Source organism: Lemur catta, chromosome 10 (genome assembly GCF_020740605.2).
Source record: "Lemur catta isolate mLemCat1 chromosome 10, mLemCat1.pri, whole genome shotgun sequence".
In the NCBI taxonomy this organism is placed as follows: domain Eukaryota; kingdom Metazoa; phylum Chordata; class Mammalia; order Primates; family Lemuridae; genus Lemur; species Lemur catta.
In genome coordinates this window covers 70,232,581-70,248,101 of record NC_059137.1, presented here as the reverse complement: position 1 = coordinate 70,248,101, position 15,521 = coordinate 70,232,581, and the positions used below count along the sequence as shown (strand labels likewise).

The 15,521-nt window shown below is 38.0% G+C and overlaps 1 protein-coding gene across 1 annotated transcript in view; it reads left to right on the top strand.

The window, feature by feature from the left end:
* TRPM6 (transient receptor potential cation channel subfamily M member 6) overlaps window positions 1-15,521 on the top strand; it is a 119,224-nt gene that overhangs the window by 42,923 nt on the left and 60,780 nt on the right. The window contains exons 17-20 of the mRNA XM_045562611.1: window positions 1,388-1,668; window positions 3,098-3,326; window positions 7,422-7,574; window positions 12,851-12,997. Of these exons, the coding sequence (XP_045418567.1) occupies window positions 1,388-1,668; window positions 3,098-3,326; window positions 7,422-7,574; window positions 12,851-12,997 (810 nt within the window). The remainder of the gene's footprint in view (window positions 1-1,387; window positions 1,669-3,097; window positions 3,327-7,421; window positions 7,575-12,850; window positions 12,998-15,521) is intronic.

Genomic DNA, 15,521 nt, shown 5'->3' with positions numbered 1-15,521 from the left:
TCCTACCTCTGCCATGTCCAGACGGTGACTCAGGCAGGCAGTCTGTGAGATGGAACTGAAAGAAATGTGATCGCTAGTCCAACACCACACCCTTGTCACCCTTTCCCTAAGGCGACTTGCATGCGAAGGCTGCTTCCTTCTCCTTCAGGTCTCTTCCACACTGATCTTTTGCATCTTCTTTTTTCCCCTGTGGGGCTTTCTGGAAATTAATCCTATCCAAATGTCACAGTATGACAACAATGCTGTGTGTATGTGTGTGTGTGTATGCATGTATGCCGTGTGTTATTCTTCCTCGCCCCATGCCTCCTTGGTCCCACTTTCCTCGGGGGATAAATGCTTTTGCTCAAGAGTTGCCATGGAAGTGGTCACTCTGTTGGCTGAAAGAGGTTTGCTTTCCACAGCTCCTGGGGTGAAAAGGTATTTTATAAAATCACCCTTGGGCAACATCAATGAACACAAATTCCTTTAATTACAGAAATAGAGGAAACCAATGACAATTTTTTGCTATGACACCTCAAACTAAAAAGAATAATATTGAGTCTTTATTATTTTTCAGGCATTACACTGAGTGCTTGGTTCAACTTGGGAGGTGGGTGGGCAGGAGAAGATATAATATTGTACTGCGAGACATGGTCCCACTTTCCTCAAAGCAATAACCTAGTACAGTATGATGAGCATCGAAGTGGAGACGTACAAAGTGATATAGGCGTTGGCTGGTCTGAGTGCAGCAGTGTTTACAACTAATTGATCACAGCCAGTTACAGATTCCCTTGCTCCTTCTCCACTCCCGCTGCTTCACTTGACTATCTTTAAAAAAAAATTAAATAAAACCCCACCAAAACCAAAGTGATATAGGAGCACATGGGGGTGCTGAGGGGCTTTTGAGATGAGCTATAAAGGGTAAGTGGAGAATATTATTTTATTATCACCTATTACTATCATGGAGAGATAGAATAAAGGAAAGGAAATATAAAACCAATCTATTTGGTTGCCTGTTGGCAACACTGCTAACATTTTTCTAAGGGGAAGATACCGAATCTATTTGCTAAGGCCAGGCTGGTTTTTTTTTAAATCCCATTTCCGTGAGAAATTGAAAGTTGTCATGTAGTTACTGGGTCTATCCCAAAGGGGTACCCCTTTAAGGTGTGCTAAATGAACTTAAGGTATCTCAGCTCAGGGACTCTGGATCTGTTAAATGCAACAAGAAATAGATTACCATAAAAAGGTCTAAATTTTGCATGCTGGCTTTTAAAGTCCTGTTGTTATTTCCATCTCTTTCTTAGTAGTGATTTGAAAAAATATCTCTAGGATACCTGCCATGTTGCATTAGGTAAAACATCATGCATCTGAGTATTTGGAAACTCAGTCCTATTTTATTTTCCAACAGGAAAAGTCTGCAGTCCTTCATATATCAAGGAAGAAGTCAGAAGAAGAACAAAATATATCAGATGATCTCGAGTCGACTGGCTTCATTTACCCTCACAATGACCTGCTGGTTTGGGCCGTGCTAATGAAAAGGCAGAAGATGGCCATGTTCTTCTGGCAGCATGGAGAGGAGGCCACAGTGAAAGCAGTGATTGCTTGTATCCTCTACCGAGCCATGGCCCACGAAGCTAAGGAGAGCCACATGGTGGATGATGCCTCGGAAGAGTTGAAAAATTACTCAAAGTAGGAGTTCTCTCTTCAGTTCATACTAAACATCGACAGTTCTTAGAATGGTTAGACGCTTTTATCTCCCTCCGCTTAGAACTTGTAAGACAAGTGGACTTATGGTGGTCCATTTTAGGGACTATGCATTATTCAAAAAGGTCTTTAAGTATTTCAAGGAGCTTTGTGAATAAAGGAAGTCATGAGTACAGCTGTTTAGTAATTGGACAAGTCAGTTGACCAGATTTCTGGCCTTTAGTTGCCAAACTATAAGATAGTCAGTTAATGATTTTGAAAGCCCCTCCCAACTGTCAAACTTCTTCTTCTTCTTCTTTTTTTTTTAAGAGGGAGTCTCACTCTGTTGCCCAGGCTAGAGTGCCGTGGCGTCAGCCTAGCTCACAGCAACCTCAAACTCCTGGGCTCAAGCAATCCTCCTGCCTCAGCCTCCTGAGTAGCTGGGACTACAGGCATGCACCACCATGCCCGGCTAATTTTTTCTATTTTTTTTAGTAGCGATGGGGTCTCCCTCTCACTCAGGCTGGTCTTGAACCCCTGATCTCAAGCGGACCCCTGAGCTCAAGTGATCCTCCTGCCTTGGCCTCCCAGAGTGCTAGGATTACAGGTGTGAGCCACCACCCCTGGTCAACTCTCAAACTTCTTGATGCTAAGTCACATTCAGATTTGTTGTTTTCTCTTAGTATCTTTCAGGTGGGAAAACGAATGCATTGTAGCAAAGAACCAGAGAGTAGTGGTGGAAGATTGAAAAGTTAAACATGTTTCTTGATTTTTAAAAAATTACGAGTGTTATAGCAGTGAAGCAAGAATGGAAGCTAGAGTTAATGGAAACTAATTTGTAATTCTGATTTTAAAAATTTCAAAGAATGACTGTGTCTGCTTTTCAGAGAAAATTTTCCTTCTGGAAAATCCCCTGAGGCTGTCTCTAGGTTTAGGTCTAGTTTCTTACAGAAGTCATCTGTATATTTTGGAAAATCTTTACCAAAAAAAAAAAAAAAAGTGGTTCTACAACTTTCCTTAGTTGCTAGTTTAGTTCTGAATAGTCTTTTCTGTGAAACAATTTTTTATTAGGGCTTATCAGAGAGCCCCAAACCAAGTTATGTGTAGGTTGTCGTATAGTGTGGAGTGGGTTCTCCCCAGGAATAGCTCAGGTGTAAATTAAATTCTGTGTGCCACAGCGTGAACCCGGGAGTTCTGTTCCTTCAGGAAAGGGCGACCAGTCCCTTTCCTGAGCAGCAATGCCTTTAACACATAATTTCTGCAAACTAAGATTGTTCACCTGTTGGCTATTTTTTTTTAATAAAGCCTAATAATTAATGTTTTCTGAGTCTCACCTCTAATCTTTTAGAATCTTTCTAAATGTTCTAAAATGTTTCTAAAAATGCAGGCCTCTCACTGGCCTTTGTTTTCTCCACTCGGCCCTGTGTGGTTGCAGACAGTTTGGCCAGCTCGCCCTGGACGTGTTGGAGAAGGCGTTCAAGCAGAATGAGCGGATGGCCATGAAGCTGTTGACGTACGAGCTCAAGAACTGGAGCAATTTCACCTGCCTGAAGCTGGCTGTGTCTGGAGGGCTGCGGCCCTTTGTTTCGCACACGTGCACCCAAATGCTGCTGACAGACATGTGGATGGGGCGCCTGAAAATGAGGAAAAACTCTTGGTTAAAGGTAAATTTACTCACATTATGGAGTTGAATGTCAGTTTAGTGTGAAATTCTGTACTCTTGAGTTCCATTTTTTTCTTGTTCCAGAAGTGTATTTTCAGGAAAACCAATATCTTTGATTCTCACAGATGAGCTGGGACCTTCTCAGAGGAATCTGTAAAAAGTACTTTATCTCCCACTGCCAGTTTCTTTTAAAAAAATGGAGATAATTGGACCTGCCCTGTCCACCACAAAGATATAATCATGGGAAAGTGGTTCAAAGCATGTACCTGTACAAACGTATGCAAGGTTTTGTTATTACTAAATACCATTAATTCTGATAATTATCAAAAAAGCAAATGTGACTTTTTAGTGAAATATTTGTCAGCGTAAGAATATAGATAACAAACAGATACTAAACTAGATAAAATCGGCAATTTTCTGTTGTTCTGCTCATGGAATATGTTGTTTCAGGAAACAAGTGACTGTTTCATAAGGCTGCCCTCAAAGACATTTTTTGTTCACATCACTAACCAGCTCAAAATTCTCAGCCTCATCTCTCATCTTATTTTTTATTTTTTATATATTTTAGAGACAGGGTCTCACTTTGTCATCCAGGATGGAGTGCAGTGGTGTGATCATAGCTCACTGCAACCTCAAACTCCTGATCCTCCTGCCTCAGCCTCCTGAGTAGCTGGCACGCCCCACCATGCCAGGCTAATTTTTTTATTTTTGTAGAGATGGGGTCTGGCTATATTGCTCAGGCTGGTTTCAAACTCCTGGCCTCAAGTGATCCTCCTGCCTTGACCTCCCAATGTGTTGGGAGTACAGGCCTGAGCCACCGTGCCCAGCCTCATCTTAAATTATTAAGAATAATTTAGTTGACCACTATGGACATTTAACCTTTAACATCAAACCTAAGCCTAACACTTTAGGGTTATTGCCAAGCTTAACAAGTATGTATGCTTATGAAACCAAATAAAAGGAGATAAATCATGAATATTAAGAGGTACATAAGACTATATTTTATATTTCACTTTTATTCTTTCTAGAATTCTTAAAAATATGATATGTCCCAAATAGAATGACTGTACTAAAAAATATACTTTTGGTGGACACACTGTAGAAAATGCAAAGAAATAAAAAATATAAGGTATACAATATATAAAAGACCTTGCACATTTTCCACTGGTGAGATTATAGAAATAAGAAATATGTCAATCAAAAATTATTTCATGTAGATTCCTCTTTAATAAAAATTGGAGAAACGACCATTATTTTCAGAAGTTCTCCTTTGATCTGCTTTGATTTCAGCCTTGGAGATGATGAAGCAGAGATGTGAATGTGTCCACGTCTAGCTACTCAAGCAGTAACTCTTTTAAATGTTCTGGGAGTGGGATGGCATATAGATAGCTGGTAGAAATAATTCTCTTCATGTTTGTGTCCTGTGCATACTTTAGTTTACTAGAAATCCCTATTACTGAGAACTTAATGAATTCTTGTTCTTCATATACTTCATACCAAAAAAGAGATTTAAGTGAAGTAAGACTAAATGTTTTTGCCCCAAAACATAGAGTGAGTTTTAGGGAAAAATGCTAACTTAGCTACTTCACGTCTCTGACCTGCAGTAAACCATTTTTTCTCCAGTGCCTGGATCCTAATTTGTCAGTGTGTGGCTGGTGAGTTTTGGGAACACACTTGCAAATAATTGTAAGATGTCCTAATAAAACTAATTCCAAATGAATGAAGACTACAGAAAGACTGTGCAGAGCTATGTGGATGGGAAAAGTCATTTAAATGCTTTTCGTATAGCAGGCTCCAACCTATCCCTTGGAGATAGGACATTGATGCTGTTGATTACTGTTTTCCTAAGCCAATTGTTCTGCCGTGGACAAGGACAACAGAACGTGAGGCCTCTTCAGAAAGTGGGTCAGGAATTAATTAGTGCAATATTATCATTACGCTTGGTAACCATGATTTTCCCAGACCTGGAAGAGTGCATGTATTTTGGGTTCTATATCTGAAAAGAAAACACACAAACTCCTTTTAGAACTGGAGAAAGTCCAGAAAATCTTCACAGGAGATCAAATTTTAAACAGAATGATACAAGGTCATTTCATCATGAAAAAAAAAAGAAAGGTTGACAGGATATGACTTCAGTTTACTGTATTTAATCATGAATGTTAGATAGTCAGGTTTAATCTTATTTTTGATCACTGAATCCCAGAATACGAAGGCCTAATTTGAGCTTCAAAGAGATAGTGTTCAGCAAGTTGATTTTCAGAGCATTTAATGAATCTTCTAAACTCTTTACCTTGAAAGGCCATACAAATTGAACACAAAAATTCTTTTGAAAAGACTGTTAATGATTCATGAATGATAGAAGTATAATGAAAAAACTGTGGATGTCTGGATCTATACCTTCCTTGGGTTTTACTGACAGAGAAAATATTTGTGTAGCATGGGAGATGGAACTACCAGAAGGTGACACTTGGTGTGCTTTTATATTCTTGATTTTATAATAGGAATAAATTTTATGTGGCAATACTTACTTAATGGCTTTAAAAAATTATTAAGGCAATGTACTCATTAGAAAATAATACTTCTGGCTGGACGCAGTGGCTCATGCCTGTAATCCCAGCTCTTTGGGAGGCTGAAGTGAGAGGATTGATTGCTCGAGCCCAGGAGTTCTAGACCAGTCTGGGTGACGTAGTGAGACACTGTCTTTACAAAAAAAAAAAAAAAAAAATTAGCCTGGCACGGTAGTGCACACCTATAGTCCTGGTTATTTGGAAGGCTGAGGCAGGAGGATCCTTTGAAGCCAGGAGTTCAAGGCTGCAGTGAACTATGATTGCACCACTGCATTCCTGGGTGAATCAGCCTGGGTGACAAAGTGAGACTCTAAAAAATAATAATATTTCTTACTGCTCTGCTGTAGTACTCTTAGGGGTAAATACTAACAACGTGGCATACATATTTTAAAACTTTTAAAGGCAAATGTGTATACCTATATATTTTTAAAAATTTTAATTTTTTTTTTTTTATAAAAATGGATCACTGTATATTCTATACAGTTGGCCCTTCGTATCCAGGGATTCCACATCTGTGGATTCAATCAACCAAGGATCAAAAATATTTGGGAAAAACTCAATAATAAATAACACAATAATAAAAAAAAATACAAATAAAAAAACTAATACAGAATAACTATTTACATAGCATTTACATTGTATTAGGTATTATAAGTAATTTAGAAATGCTTTAAATATACAGGAGGATGTACATAGGTTACATGCAAGTACTAAGCCATTTTATATAAGGGATTTTATAAGGATACCTAAGATTGTATGTAAGGATGCCTAAGATTTTGGTATCCTTGTGGGAAACTGATTCCCCTCAGATACTAAGGAATGTCTGTAATTTGCTTTTTTTTTTTTAATTAAAACAATACAGCATGGATAACTTTTCATTATATTCAACATTGCCTTTGTGGGTTTTTTTTTTGTTTTTTTTTTTTTGAGACAGAGTCTTGCTCTGTTGCCCAGGCTAGAGTGTAGTAGTATCATCATAGCTCAGGGCAACCTTGAACTCCTGGGCTCAAGGGATCTTTCTTCCCGGGTAGCTGGGACTACAGGCACATGCCACCACACCTGGCTAATTTTTAAATTTTTTCACTGTTACCCAGGCTGGTCTTGAACTCCTAGCCTCAAGTCATCCTTCTGCCTTGACCTCCCAGATTGCTAGTATTACAGGCGTGAGCCACTGCACCCAGCCTGCCCTTGTGTTTTTAATGGTTGCATGGTATTCCACTGTTTGGTTCTTCCATACTAGCTGTTTCTCTCTAGATAGATGTTTAGGTTGATGGTATTTTGTTTTTGCTTTTACAAATAACCCTTCAATGAATATCCTTACCCATACATGCTTGTACGCATGAGTATTTTTTAGAGATTCACTTCTAGAAGTGAGATAGCTGATTCAAAAAATATGCATAGAATCAGGCTACACATTGAATTGAGGATGGGTCTGATATTTTATATACACTTAAATTCTGGTTTTGTTATTTGCATAATATGTACCCCTGTGTAACCCCTGCTACTTATTTTGCTTTTTTTTTAAACAGATCATTATTAGTATTCTTTTACCTCCTACCATTTTGACATTGGAATTTAAAAGCAAAGCTGAGATGTCGCACGTTCCCCAGTCACAGGACTTCCAGTTTACGTGGTATTACGGTGACCAGAACTCCAGCAGTTCCAAAGAAAGTGCTTATGCGGTTAGTGCAAAATCACAGTGAATTTCATTTTCATTATATTGACTACACACGAACATATACATCCTTAAAATTTATTTACATAGCAATCTGTTAAACAAAAATTTGTATTGCTACTATTTCGGGCCAATGGTGACACATGGTCCTGGGGTTATACATTATTCTAAAATGCCTTTGACTCATCAATCATACTTCTCTTCTGAATAATCTTAACATATTATGCTATGGTCAGGTATAACATACATGATAGACCTAATTAACCCTCTTATATAATTAAATAAAATATTCCATTTCTACTTCAAAGCCAACATCAAAGATTTTATTATATTGATGGCTGTGTAACTTTTTATTTTCCTTTGTGATTAGCAGAATAAATGGATTTACTATACTGCTAAAGCTACAATGAGGAATGTCTCATATCCTTAAAGTCTTTTTTTTATGAAGATGCAAGTTTGAATTTGTGTCAGTCATCACTGTTCTACACTACACATCTTTTCTTTGTTATATCCAGTGACTATGGATAGTTTTGCTTGAGTTCTAGCTATGTACTCTTTCATGGGTAACTTGAGCTACTTCTCTTGTGACTTATATTTCCTGCAAAATGTCCAATATGCTGTGAATGTATTCTTTGCTTTTTGTCTCACCTTGGGCCATTGCTTATAAAGTTGTCATTTACTGTGAGGCATAGTATAAACATCTTCTCTGGCACTTAATACTTCAATGAAGCGTCTTGACCTAGCATCCTGCCTGATGTACTTCTGCATTTATGAGGTACTTGTTATAATATTTAAAAACATATTTAGTAAATGAAATGAAAACTAATTATTAATAATTATAATTAGTTTTTTAAGGCTGGCATCTGTTGTGATCAATTGAGCACCCATTCTGATTGGTTAATGCCTCTGCCAGATCAGTTGTTAGATGTTTTGACTGTCACCCCTGTTTGGGTATTTATGTGTTCTTCTCCTCTCCTTTCCCTCTCTGTCTTCCTCCCTTTTTCCTTGACTTCCTTCTTTTCTTTTTTTTATTTTTATTTTTATTTTTATTCATTTATTTTTTTGAGATAGAGTCTCACTCTGTTGTCCAGGCTAGAGTGCCATGGCGTCAGACTAGCTCACAGCAACCTCAAACTCCTGGGCTCAAGCGATCCTACTGCCTCAGCCTCCTGAGTATCTGGTACTACAGGCATGTGTCACCATGCCTGGATAATTTTTTTCTATTTTAGTTGCCTCAGCCTCCTGAGTATCTGGTACTACAGGCATGTGTCACCATGCCTGGATAATTTTTTTCTATTTTAGTTGCCTGGATAATTTTGTTTTATTTTTTTAGTAAAGACGGGGTTTCGTTCTTGCTCAGGCTGGTCTTGAACTCCTGACTTCAAGTGATCCTCCAGCCTTGGCCTCCCTGAGTGCTAGGATTACAGACGTGGGCCACCATGCCTTTTCTTTTCTTTTCCTTTCCTTTCCATTCCATTCCCTTCCCTTCCCTTCCCTTCCCCTTCCCCTTCTCATTCCTCTTCCCCTTTTCTTTTCTTTTCTTTTCTTTTCTTTTCTTTTCTTTTCTTTTCTTTTCTTTTCTTTTCTTTTCTTTTCTTTTCTTTTCTTTTCTTTCTGAACACATGTGGTGTTCTTAGAATCCAAGAGGGCAAGTACATTCTAACCTCTGTAGAGTGTGTGAGAAGTTATCCCTTGTACAACTGAGCCAGTCAAGTTGTCACCTTTGTGATTGTGCTGGCTAGATGATACAGTTGATAAGTTTAGGTCATTTTAAAATTTTTTAAGGAAAGAGAAGAAATTCAGTGTTGACTTAACCCCCTCAGAAATGGAATGTAATGTTTATATGTGGTTGGCTTTATGTTTATTTAATTGCTTGCATTAAGTTTAGTTTGCTTGTTGAAATGCATAGTGAAAAATGCCACTTCTCTATCTATTTATAAACAAATATGTAAATCTGTTGGCAGTTTTGTACAGGTGGTAACAAATAGTAATTTGCAAGTAGATATAACCTCACGTTTGGCTCTCACAAGTTCATAAAAGTATACACTTTCACAAACACGTAAGGCCTTGTGGATAGCTGAGCATTCCGCTATGCAGTCATTCTTAAAGGGGAGACTCTTAGAGAAAGAATTCCTTCCTTGAATGGCAATTCGGTGTGCTATGAACATTAAACATATAGAAAGTTCTCACAATTCCCTGAAAAATTAAATTTTGGCTGCAATATAACAGACCTGTTAATAACAATTGCCCACCCAGGTGGTTTGGACATGGCCACATCAATTTATTCATTCAATGAGTATTTAATGGCCACTTCTCATGTGCCAGACAAGATAGGAGGTTCTGGGGACAATGAACTAACTCAGCCAGATCTGGCCTCTGCCACCACGGGGCTTATAATCATGCAGAATAGCCACAATGTCTTACCATTTTTCAATTTAAAATATTTATTGAAGAAGTGTTTCAAATCTCTTCTATTATAAGTGGCTTATGGCTGGGAGTGGTGGCTCGTGCCTGTAATCCTAGCACTCTGGGAGGCCAAGGCGGGAGGATTGCTTGAGCTCAGGAGTTCGAGACCAACCTGGGCAAGAGCGAGACCCCTTCTCTACTAAAAAATAGAAAAAATTAACTGGGCGTGGTGGTGCACACCTATAGTCCCAGCTACTCGGGAGGCTGAGGCAGGAGGATTGCTTGAGCCCAGGGGTTCGAGGTTACAGTAGGCTGTGACGGCACTACTGCACTCCAGCCTCCCTGGCAGAGCAAGACCTTGTCTTCAAAAAAAAAAAAAAATGTAGGTAATGGAGAACTGGTGAATGTGTTTGCCAGCATAGTGAGAGGATCTGAGTATTAGGAAAATAATTCTGCCTCCAGTGTTTATCAGGAAGATAGGCTGGAAACAGGAAGAACATAGGCCAGTGTAACTGTCCAGGTGAGAAACAATGAAGGCTTTAACCAGGGTCAGTAGCAATGGACATGGAGAGGAAAAGACACATTTTAAGTGAAGAGTCAAATAGGGTTTGAACACGGTATGGGCGAGAGGGAGATAGCAAATACGACGGAGAGGCTGATGGGTAAAAGAAGGCCATTGTGAAGGGACACAGGCAGAACTGGGAAGGGAGCAGGTCCGGAAGGGGAAAGATGAGCTCAGTCTTAGATTTGTGATAAGACACAATGAAAAAGATATTCTATTCTGTAACAGCATCATTAAATAGGAAAAATGTAATACAATGGAAAATAGGCATAGATTATAGTAAAGTTGGTTGTAGTTATAATTTCATTCTGTGTACCTGCTAGTGTCAGATTATTGTTGGAAAGAAAGAAAGAGAAGAGAGGAAAGGGAGGGGAGAGGGAAGAAAGGATAGAGGAGAGGTGAGGAGAGAGGTATTCAATGGCAATAAATGTTAGCTAAGCCAAATATTTTTGTTTTTAGCTTCTTGTAAGGAAAAATAAATAAATTCTGAACCTGAATTTATATTCCCACATTGCCTTCATCATAGCGGTTGGTGTCTTTGAATTCAACTCAGAGACAGGTTCAATCAGTACTTTACAATCCACACCAAACTGTCAGGAGTAATTAAGACCTAATGAAACATTCCTAGAAAAAAATGAGAAGTTTTTTTTTTTTTTTTTGAGACTGAGTCTCACTCTGTTGCCCGGGCTAGAGTGAGTGCCGTGGCATCAGCCTAGCTCACAGCATCCTCAAACTCCTGGGCTTAAGCGATCCTCCTGCCTCAGTCTCCCGGGTAGCTGGGACTACAGGCATGCGCCACCATGCCCGGCTTATTTTTTGTATATATATTTTTAGTTGGCCAGATAATTTATTTCTATTTTTAGTACAGATGGGGTCTCACTCTTGCTCAGGCTGGTCTCGAACTCCTGACCTCGAGCGATCCACCCGCCTCGGCCTCCTAGAGTGCTAGGATTACAGGCGTGAGCCACCGCGCCCGGCCGAGAAGTTATTTAATAACAAAGTCATTATTTAAATTACTTTCTGGGGTCTTTCTGAAGTGGTATTGCCATCATTAAAATCTCAGTAAATGATGACTTTTCTAATTGGTTTTAAGCCATTTTAACTCTAGGCTGGTTCAAACTTGTTAGGAACTGGACTAGTTCCTACATCTCTAAGTCACAACAGCAATCCCACTGCTCAAAGTGAAGTAAAATAACTGAGTAACGGGGCACCGATGATAACGCATGTAGATGCCTGAGGCTTCAAAAACATCACATTTTCTTGTAATTATATGGACAATTCAAGCAAATTTTGATTCATTCCTGGGCTTGAAAAATCGTGCTAATCTTGCAGGGCTAACACCAGAGAGAGTACTTTCGTGGCTAGGTTGAAGAAATGGACTCATTTGAGAGACAGCAGAGAACATTCCATTCTTTTCTTTCAATATTTCTTTTAAAAAAGTATAACTCGAATGCATTTCCCATTAAAAATTAAAATCATACAGAAATTTATAGAGCAGAGTGACATCTCTTTTGCTTCTCTTCCTCCACTCTTATATTCCCCCTTCTCAAAGGTAATCAGACTATGCATGCTTTTTTTCTTTTCGTTTCTTTCCCTTTTTTTGAAAGCCTTTCTGTGTGGGCATTTGTGTAGCTACATTCAGGCAATTCTTGTGCTGCCGCTCTTATACTCACTGCTCCTTACCTGCAAGGGTTAACACATAACTTTTGAGAATCTGATGAAAGATTTGATTCTTTCCCTAGAAAAATGCATGTACAACAGAAATACTTGCATATGATTGAAGGGTGAACCGTGGAAGCTCAGAGAGCCCATGAACTCCAGGCAATGAGACCCTCTGCTATAAATAAGTAGGGAAGCTATCAAAGCCCAGAATCCTAACCCTGTGCCTACCTTTCCCATGACCTTCCTTATTGTTGCAGTCCATTTTGTCCTCCCGTATTAAGGAAATAATTGTACCATCTGCGATTGAGTTCACAGGGATTTTATGAGTATCCCGAGAGTTCAAAATTACAGATAAAAAAGATTAAACAGAACAAAAGTGGGGACCATTTTTAAATCCTTGGAACTACTCTTACTTTGGGCTTGATTATTTGGGACTCAGATTACATGTCAGAAATACCCTATGCTCCTTAGCTGGTCAAAGATATTTGTATGACACACAGAGTTTTCTTTGCCTTTAAAGCTAAGATTATAATTTGGCAGGTAGGTGCCCAGTTAATTTCTAATATATTAATTATATTTTTGGATGTCTATGCCTATCAATATTTTAATTAACCTGCTGACAAAAAATAATTGTATGCTTGTTTATTTTACAGAAAGACTATGATGTGGAAAGGGGCCCTGATGAGAAGCTGAGTGAAAATCAGCGCTTTGATTTAGAGAGTGGGCCCCAGAGCCTTCCATGGACTAGGAAGGTCTATGAGTTCTACAGTGCTCCGATTGTCAAGTTTTGGTTTTATACGGTTAGTCTCATTACAACAATATATGTAGTGTTAATGGCTGTTGATAGTAATGAAAATGTTGATAATGATATGCCTGATTTGCTGATTTGTGACAAAAACTTAGGAGTATAGTAAACAAAGTGAGGGCATGACAAAGGAGGTAGGAAAGAGCATTATGGGAAGGTGAGGAGAGGTTAGGGTGGAGCTCTCCTACTTTGGGAGTTTGAGAACAAACATTTTTTTCTTTCTTGGAGTGCTAATGTTAGCACAGCTGAGACTAAGCATTTGGAGATTTGTGGAACAATAAAATTAGCAGCAGTGTTTGTAGAATAAAGTAACAGGCGGGTGAATTCTTTTCCAATCTTGAGCAAGAAAGTCAGCAATTGAATCAAGGTTTTCTTTGTAGGAATCATGTGTTATTAGACAAAAAATGCTAGTGTTTGTTTTTGTCTTCAGTAGCATGTACTTAATATATAAAGGGCAAGATAAATGTTAAAGCTGAATTGTGTGAACAAATACTAAATCTGTTATGGATAGTAGGACTACAGAGAAAGCATGAACTGTACTTTAGATATATTGAGTGCTTTTCATATTTATTTTATTGTATTTATTTTTCTAATGTTATCTATACTCAAATTGTTCATGGCCAAGATTTTGTATTTCTAAAACATTTAAAATGTGACCATAAAAAGATATTTTTCTAAATATATTATATTTCAAAATATTTACTTGGTCAATCACACACTTATTTCACGTACTTACTGAATAAGTACATAGCTCTGAATAACTTTTATCTGTTTTAAAAATCAAATCTCCTTTAAAATGGTGGTTTTATTATTTTTGTGAATAAGTAGCAAATTATTCGGGAGACTCTGATAGGAGTGCTAAGAGAATTTTAACCACAGTCACATCATTGGGAAAAGAGTACTTAAGTTGTTTCTTTCCTTAGACATTTCTAGCTCAAGAGCTTTTAGAGATAGCAGCAAGGTAAGCAATAGGACAAGGCCAGCCAGTCTGTCCACCATAACAGATGGTGTGGGCAATGAGCACTGTATTTTAGTCTTGGCTATTGCATTGCTAGACCATGGTGTGTGTGCTTTATTGAAGCAGTTTTGTGCTACACATGTGATAAAAAAGCAAAAATGCAAATATTTTTGGATCAAATGTTTAATAATTGGAAAGAAACAAAAAGAGTCAGAAGCAATACCACCAATATTTGGAGTGTTTTAGTACTCAATTTTACCCAGGTATGAATATTTGGTTGCTTGTATCCTTGTGTAATGTCCCTTTCAATGGATGAGTAAATGGACTTAAAAGAGCCTTTAGGAACCCAACTGTTCTCATGTTGAGGAACTTGTGCTGTTTTCTCAAGCTGAATATTTATTTATTGAATATGTTTGTAGTCTTTTGTTTATAAATCTGTGTCATTCATACAGTTATACATTATATATGTTAGAAAGAAAGCATGATGGCTGAAGGTAACATAAGGTCCAGATCATTCAATTAGGTTTTGCTGAGAGCTTACTGCTGTCATTAAGAACCTAGTACACTAGGTACTGGGGGGGGGGGGGGGGGAAGAAATTGTCAAATATAGATACTGTCTTCAAACAGCTTACAGTTGGAGAGGGGAGACTGTATATGTAAATGACTCTAATATAGGGCCGGGGATAACAAAGTGTAGATAATGAAAGAAACACCGACAAATGTATGAAGGTCCAAAGATATACCTCAGAGTAAGTGTTAAGGAGTCAGTTGTCTGGCCACCATGAAACCAATGACAAGAGTGTAAAAAAAAAAAGTGACTACTTGATCATTAAAATTACTGCTCAAACAAATTTATTTAAATTATATCCCTAAGGGGTCATCAAAAATACTCAGACATTGAAACATAGACCAAGAGAAGTATAGAATTAATGAAATTTACCTTGACTTTCTTATATGCCTCTCTTCTATAGTTTCTTAACTCATAGGCAGTAATATCCACTATGACTGCCCCAAATACTATCTGCTGTAAGTAATACCACTCTTGTATAGTGAATAATGATTTAAGACATTCTTTATGTTTTCTGTGCAGAACTAGACTTAGAAACAGACTTGTCAAGTAGAATTCAAAAAGATATGAGATATAGGGATCAAGATTATATCATGATTCTTGTGAGAATGAACACCTACCCACATTTTTCTGTCAACTGATCTAGGATTTTTAATGCAATATTGTTTAGCAAGCACTGTGTGCTGTCTCTGAAGCTATTTAAAGGATTGCACAGTCTTGTCCATTGTTGGAGATAGTGAAATTGGATAAAGCCTTTCTGGTGGGTAATTTAGTAATATTTTTTCCAGTATTCAATGTGCGTGCACAGCTATTCTGCTTCTGAGAAATCTATCTTAAGAAGATAAGAACATTAGATAAGATTAAAAAACTATTAAACATAATGTGTGTGTTCACTATGTTTAATTCTTTGAAGAGTTTGGGAATCTAGGTATAATATACACAGTTAGTAACTAAACAAACATTTATTGAATGCCTGCCATATCAGGTGGAATG